Here is an 8,382-nt window from a genome sequence, read left to right on the forward strand (position 1 = left end):
TAGAGAACACACACTTAGATTCACACAGGACACCGAATAGGACAGGAGAAGTACTCCAGATATAACAAACTGACCCTAGCCCCCCGACACAAACTACTGCAGCATAAATACTGGAGGCTGAGACAGGAGGGGTCAGGAGACACTGTGGCCCCATCCGAGGACACCCCCGGACAGGGCCAAACAGGAAGGATATAACCCCACCCACTTTGCCAAAGCACAGCCCCCACACCACTAGAGGGATATCTTCAACCACCAACTTACCATCCTGAGACAAGGCTGAGTATAGCCCACAAAGATCTCCGCCACGGCACAACCCAAGGGGGGGGCGCCAACCCAGACAGGATGACCACAACAGTGAATCAACTCACTCAGGTGACACACCCCCTGCAGGGACGGCATGAGAGAGCCCCAGTAAGCCAGTGACTCAGCCCCTGTAATAGGGTTAGAGGCAGAGAATCCCAGTGGAAAGAGGGGAACTGGCCAGGCAGAGACAGCAAGGGAGGTTCGTTGCTCCAGAGCCTTTCCGTTCACCCTCCCACTCCTGGGCCAGACTACACTCAATCATATGACCCACTGAAGAGATGAGTCATCAGTAAAGACTTAAAGGTTGAGACCGAGTTTGCGTTTCTGACATGGGTAGGCAGACCGTTCCATAAAAATGGAGGTCTATAGGAGAAAGCCCTGCCTCCAGCTGTTTGCTTAGAAATTCTAGGGACAATTAGGAGCCCTGCGTCTTGTGACCGTAGCGTACGTGTAGGTATGTACGGCAGGACCAAATCAGAGAGATAGGTAGGAGCAAGCCCATGTAATGCTTTGTAGGTTAGCAGTAAAACCTTGAAATCAGCCCTTGCTTTGACAGGAAGCCAGTGTAGAGAGGCTAGCACTGGAGTAATATGATCAAATTTTTTGGTTCTAGTCAGGATTCTAGCAGCCGTATTTAGCACTAACTGAAGTTTATTTAGTGCTTTATCAGGGTAGCCGGAAAGTAGAGCATTGCAGTAGTCTAACCTAGAAGTGACAAAAGCATGGATTAATTTTTCTGCATCATTTTTGGACAGAAAGTTTCACCAACTACTTCTCTGATAGAGTTCAGTGTGTCAAGTCGGAGGGTCTGCTGTCCGGACCTCTGGCAGTCTCTATGGGGGTGCCACAGGGTTCAATTCTTGGACCGACTCTCTTCTCTGTATACATCAATGAGGTCGCTCTTGCTGCTGGTGAGTCTCTGATCCACCTCTACGCAGACGACACCATTCTGTATACTTCCGGCCCTTCTTTGGACACTGTGTTAACCACCCTCCAGGCAAGCTTCAATGCCATACAACTCTCCTTCCGTGGCCTCCAATTGCTCTTAAATACTGTTAATATAATTTAATTATGCCAATGTGCTTTCATCAATTGAAAGCCCTTCATCTATTTTATGAGAAATTGTAAGATTTCTTGTTGCATAAAATAGACGCAGACCAGTCTTTAAATAATAGGTAATAGAATGTATTATCGGAGCGCGCTACCACTCAAAGCAAAAGCATCAGTTTAAATACAGATCATGACGTCATTTCACTGTCTTAAACGAACCCCCCTCTCTCGACAGGACAAAGTAAGGTGAAGAGTTCATTCTAACTTACTAACACACTCCCAGATAACTTTTGACCCCTCAACATTATCGATCACCACTGAACTGACAGGTTTAATTAACAGAAACCCTAGGAATGCACTCACTGCCTAATCTAAAAACCCCAGAGCTAAGTTTCAGGTTGGGTCAACCATAGGCTAACGACCTTATGTGTTTACGTCTGCTAAATGACTTAAATGTAAAAATGTACACAGTCCACAACCCATTTGTTCCTGCCCAGTAGAAATGGTGTTCATTAACATTCTATTCCTCCTTGTCCTGTCACACAATTTCTTCTTATGAACTCATATTGTTAATCAGATATAATATAACAGAGTATAAGTTTTACTTACAGTTCCATTTAAAATGATTTGTTCAGTCATATTAATCATAATTTCCTAACAAATACAAGTAAAACTAAATGCATGCTCTTCAACCGATCCCTACCTGCACCTACCCGCCTGTCCAACATCACTACTCTGGACGGCTCTGACTTAGAATACGTGGACAACTACAAATACTTAGGTGTCTGGTTAGACTGTAAACTCTCCTTCCAGACCCATATCAAACATCTCCAATCCAAAGTTAAATCTAGAATTGGCTTCCTATTTCGCAACAAAGCATCCTTCACTCATGCTGCCAAACATACCCTTGTAAAACTGACCATCCTACCAATCCTCGACTTTGGCGATGTAATTTACAAAATAGCCTCCAATACCCTACTCAACAAATTGGATGCAGTCTATCACAGTGCAATCCGTTTTGTCACCAAAGCCCCATATTCTACCCACCATTGCGACCTGTACGCTCTCGTTGGCTGGCCCTCGCTTCATACTCGTCGCCAAACCCACTGGCTCCATGTCATCTACAAGACCCTGCTAGGTAAAGTCCCCCCTTATCTCAGCTCGCTGGTCACCACAGCATCTCCCACCTGTAGCACACGCTCCAGCATGTATATCTCTCTAGTCACCCCCAAAACCAATTCTTTCTTCGGCCGCCTCTCCTTCCAGTTCTCTGCTGCCAATGACTGGAACGAACTACAAAAATCTCTGAAACTGGAAACACTTATCTCCCTCACTAGCTTTAAGCACCAACTGTCAGAGCAGCTCACAGATTACTGCAACTGTACATAGCCCACCTATAATTTAGCCCAAACAACTACCTCTTTCCCAACTGTATTTAATTTATTTATTTATTTTGCTCCTTTGCACCCCATTATTTTTATTTCTACTTTGCACATTATTCCATTGCAAAACTACCATTCCAGTGTTTTACTTGTTATATTGTATTTACTTTGCCACCATGGCCTTTTTTGCCTTTACCTCCCTTCTCACCTCATTTGCTCACATTGTATATAGACTTGTTTACACTGTATTATTGACTGTATGTTTATTTTACTCCATGTGTAACTCTGTGTCGTTGTATCTGTCGAACTGCTTTGCTTTATCTTGGCCAGGTCGCAATTGTAAATGAGAACTTGTTCTCAACTTGCCTACCTGGTTAAATAAAGGTGAAATAAATTAAAAAAAAAAATATATATATATATAAGCATTTTGCTGCATCTACAACATATGAGTACGATACTATAAAATTAGATTAGATTTTGATTTGATCTCATCCACATTATGATTGTGCCCATATTTTTAGACGGGTAGATGTTTAAAAGACGCATTGTGATCTTATAAGTGTAAACAGACCATATCAGGATGTAGGATGCATGTTAACCACAGGTATAAACGGAGCTATAGACATGCACATGATGTCCCCAGGCGCATCTCTGCATTGGATTTGTTTGTCACTTTTCCTCTGACTATTTCTGACGAGACCCTTATTGAGAATTTACTATTCTAACGGCAGTATGATATGCAACAAGCCACCTGTTAGGACACTGAGAATTAACACTCATTTAGAAAGGCCCATTTGAATTTCCAATGGCTTGATTTATTCCTAAATAAAAACGTGTCAAATGTCACTGCATAAATATGGTCGTGTTCAAAACCACACACAAGCTGTAGCTTATTTTCTCCCTGCTCCATCTGTCCATGTCATGTCCAACTGATATTGGTTTCAAGGTTTATTTCAAGGTATTTATTATCAGAAACCATGTTTCTATGCACAGTTTTTATGCGAGTAAAGTCATACAGTATAAAAAAAAGTCACTACAGCTGTGATGGAAACAAGATGTTTTGGTACAATTTTATAAATGCCTACAGATAATTTGTTTGTTCGACATGGTGGGATCTTTTTGTGAGAGGTAAAATGAACTATGCGAAACACATTGAGCTTTAGATTTGTATTCGGTACATGAAATCTTTTAAGCAAAAAATAACATTTTGTGTGCACAATGGCATCACACAGTAAGTCTGTTTGGTGAGAAAACCGGTGAGAAAATTAGCATATTTTCTTTATGCATATTTTAGAATATAGACTGACCGGAAATTGCCAAACCGATAGGAAGTGTTTTTAGAACGTTCGATCATGGAATGTGCATAAGGCCTATTGGATGGAACCCTGAACTATTGTTCCATTCAGAATTTTGGTCTCTTTCACAGTTCCCCCACAACTGCCATTGCTCTACAGTAGACTATGTATGGAATAATTGGTCAGTCTAAGAAATGTGTGTGCCAAGCTGCACCATTGTATGCTAATGTAACAATATCATTGGGAATCATGTTTCCTCTCCCAACTAGTTGTACTGGCTGTGGTTGTGACATCACATCATTTCCATACAGCCATGGGGGTGGAGGGTAGATATTGTTCTTTTTGCTCCATTCATTTGAAGGCTCCCCATGACTTCACACTGTTGCTCCATTTTGTTTTCTGCCTTGCATACGAACAGCTGGTTTAGTGTAACAGTCATAAATATTCAGAGCAATTAGCCGTGGCATCGCTGTAAAGGACTGACAGCTTCTTTAGCTCATGTTCAGAGGTCCTGCTTGATGTGCCATAAACAAAATGGAAGATGTATGATGCAGCTCATCACTCTGGGTCTTACAATGCTTGCTCTCTCTCTGTGTCTGCCTGTCTGTCTAATAACCTGTCACAAGCACATCACTCTGGATCAATGTCACACATTTTGTTTCACATTTAGTCAAACATTTCTCTATTACTCACTATTTCTGTTCCTTCTTTCTCTTTTAACATTGCCATCCCTCTTCTCAGTCTCTTGTCTGATTGGGATGCAAACGGTTAATTAAGGGGAGACCACTTGCATGACCTAAAATGAGTTGAAATCACTTACAAATTATATTTTGGCCTATGTTATGGAAATACAGGTTTAGGATGTGTTTTTAGAGACAATTATTGAAGTCATTGGCATTATTATGTAATGAAATGGTTATATTTCTTTGTAATGCATATGCTTGGAATGTCTATGGTGTCACATAATTTCATATAGGCCTAGGCAAAAACCTGACAGTGGATAGGCTTGTCAAGAGCGTTCTCCAGACAACTCCTTGAAGTACGGTGGCAAGAAAAAGTATGTGAACCCTTTGGAATTACCTGGAGTTCTGCATACATTGGTCATCAAATTTGATCTGATCTTCATCTAAGTCACAACAATAGACAAACATAGCATGCTTAAACTGTATTGTATTTTTCTTGTCTATATTGAATACATCATTTAAGCATTCACAGTATAGGTTGGAAAAAGTATGTGAACCCCTAGGCTAAGGACTTCTCCAAAAGCTAATTGGAGTCAGGAGTCAGCTAATCTGGAGTCCAATCAATAAGATGAGATTGGAGATGTTGGTTAGAGCTGCCTTGCCCTATAAAAAACACTCACAAAATTTGAGTTTGCTATTCACAACAAGCATTGCCTGATGTGAACCATGCCTCGAACAAAGAGGTCTCAGTAGACCTAAGATTAAGATTTGTTGGCTTGCATAAAGCTGGAAAAGGTTACAAAAGTATCTCTAAAAGCCTTGATGTTCATCAGTCCACAGTAAGACAAATTTTCTATAAATGGAGAAAGTTCAGCACTGTTGCTACTCTCCCTAGGAGTGGCCGTACTGCAAAGATGACTGCAAGAGCACAGCGCAGAATGCTCAATGAGATTAAGAGTAATCCTAGTGTCAGCTAAAGATTTACAGAAATATCTGGAACATGCTAACATCTCTGTTGATGAGTCTACAATACGTAAAACACTTAACAAGAATGGTGTTCATGTGAGGACACCACGGAAAAAGCCACTGCTGTCCAAAAAAAACATTGCTGCACGTCTGAAGTTTGCAAAAGTGCACATGGATGTTCCATAGTGCTACTGGCAAAATATTCTGTGGACAGATGAAACTACAGTTGAGTTGTTTAGGAGGAACACACAACACTATGTGTGGAGAAAAAAAGGCACAGCACACCAACATCAAAACCTCATCCCAACTGTAAAGTATGGTGGAAGGAGCATAATGGCTGCTTTGCTGGCTCCAAAATTCCTCCTGATCGTTGTGCAGGTCTGATCCGCAACTACAGAAAAAGTTTGGTTGAGGTTATTGCTTCCTAAGGAGGGTCAACCAGTTATTAAATCCAAGGGTTCACATACTTTCCCCACCCTGCACTGTGAATGTTTACACGGTGTGTTCAATAAAGACATGAAAACGTATAATTGTTTGTGTGTTATTAGTTTAAGCAGATTTGTCTATTGTTGTGACCTAGATGAAGATCAGATCAAATGTTTTGATCAATTTATGCAGAAATCCAGGTATTTCCAAATGGTTCACATACTTTTTCTTGCTACTGTATATAAACAGACAGTGTCAGTCTCATTCATCTAATTTACCAGTGTTATTGGTCAATTCTAATTAGTCTTTAATCAAATGGGAGAGGGATTAGCCTAATTTTGACAGTTGAATCTTCAGAGATCAGATCGGACATTGTCGATGGTCACGGTGGGGAGAGGCAAATTATGTGATGACGTAGGCGCGAAGCTTAAGCTTTATCAGCGTTGTACCAATTTGGACGATCCCAATAAATAACGGAAAGTTCTTAGTCGTTCAAAAAAAGCCAACGAGCCATTTGAAGGAGTTCAGTTGTAGCCGTAGCCTACAGTACAAATTGGACGAAGCACTTTAGACGGAACAAGATGCCAGATTCTACTATTCCACTTCTCTGCGTCCTGGGGCTCCTCGCGCTCTCCTCTGCATGCTACATCCAGAACTGTCCGCGAGGCGGGAAGCGCTCTTTTCCTGATCTGCAAAGACAGGTAAGTTATTTTTCGATGGAAAATAATGGAAAGTTACTCAGTTTTGTTCGCAATAATTTTAACAGTTGATTGGTTTTAATTAGGTTGTTCGGGAAGGAAGTGAGTGCTTTGGTGTTTTAATACACTTTAGGCCTATTGTTGCAAAGAATCCATTGGTTTGAAATTAAGTAGCCTATTCATTCTGTTACGTGGTTAATGAAACAGTTCTTACAGATACGCATCAAATCAGCTTAATGTGAATAGCCTACAAATGAGCTCTGCCAGAGATAAAATGTAGCCTGCGACATCGTCCTTTATGTGACTCCTTGATAATGCCTGCAGTATTGAATCTTAAATAAAAGTAACTATTAATTTAAGCCACTGAAACACAGTAGGCCAATCGGTGTTGTAACTTACCTGGCTTTAACCTTCTACACAGCTATTTACAAAGGATCCTTTTATTTTCAGTGCATGTCATGTGGCCCCGGAAACCGGGGCCTCTGCTTTGGCCCCAGTATCTGCTGTGGGGAAGGGATGGGCTGCTACGTGGGCTCCCCAGAGGCAGCTAGTTGTGTGGAGGAGAACTACCTGCCCTCTCCCTGTGAGGCCGGAGGAAGAGTGTGTGGGTCTGAGGAGGGACACTGTGCTGCACCTGGGGTGTGCTGTGATGCGGGTAAGACAGTCCTCTTTCTTTGTTAGCCCAAGCCTGTCTGTCTGCTGGACTTGATGAAGACAGTAAATGGAGAGGTGAGCTTGAAACCGATGTGATAGTGTTTTTACTAGTAAGAGGTAACTTATTGTATAAATACTTGAACCCAGAATATCTTTTTGCCTATATTTAACTTTTGCATCATCCACTGGTTAGTGAGGTGACACTTCAGTTCATAGTAATGCAAAAAAAAAATACATATTGATGTTTGGTCTACTATATGATTGTTCTATCTTATTTCTACAGAGAGTTGTCTACTGGACCCAGACTGCCTAGACTACACTAAACATCAGCCACCCAGCGAGCAGAACAGTTCCTTGATGGAGTGGATGCTGCATGCCACCAGGAGGGAGAGACCTCAGTAACAAACCACTGGCCAGCCCTCACCAAAACACACACCCAGAATAGCGCCTAGATCAGTTTCACATGCACTACTACTGCAAAACACCTACACAGCATACACATACAACAGGACACAGGAAAGGAAGAGTGGGTTTGCTACATAAGAAAAGCAATCAGCTCTAGTACATTAATATTTACTGTGCTTACAGTAGCCTTCAGTAAGTTTTCATTTCTAAGGCTTCAACTCAAATATGCATTGTACAATCCACTAGGGGTGGAAGGAATGTAAATATGTAACAAATAAATATTTTCTTGCACTATTGAAATGTGTTTTTTCCTATGACTTACTGAGAGGTACAGTAATAAGCAAACAGCACTTTAATTTGGATTGTTCACCACAAAATCAAAGGGTTCTCGTCAGGGTTGGTGCCAATAATTCAGTCTAAATTCCAGTGAATTCATGAATAGATTTGCACTCCTATGGACAACTTTTTAAATTCAACAGTCTGGAATACACATTAGGTAGGAAAGATTTTGTACCATATA

At 41.3% G+C, this 8,382-nt stretch overlaps 1 protein-coding gene across 1 annotated transcript; it reads left to right on the top strand.

The window, feature by feature from the left end:
• Nucleotides 1–5,265: 5,265 nt before the first annotated feature.
• Nucleotides 5,266–8,156, top strand: LOC118387567 (vasotocin-neurophysin VT 1). Its single transcript, XM_035776054.2, has 3 exons — nt 5,266–6,806; nt 7,254–7,458; nt 7,741–8,156. Exons 1-3 carry the CDS (start codon nt 6,687–6,689, stop codon nt 7,857–7,859), a joined length of 444 nt encoding a protein of 147 aa, XP_035631947.1. The 5' UTR covers nt 5,266–6,686; the 3' UTR covers nt 7,860–8,156.
• Nucleotides 8,157–8,382: the final 226 nt, after the last annotated feature.

This window comes from Oncorhynchus keta, chromosome 9, assembly GCF_023373465.1.
Source record: "Oncorhynchus keta strain PuntledgeMale-10-30-2019 chromosome 9, Oket_V2, whole genome shotgun sequence".
NCBI lineage: Eukaryota > Metazoa > Chordata > Actinopteri > Salmoniformes > Salmonidae > Oncorhynchus > Oncorhynchus keta.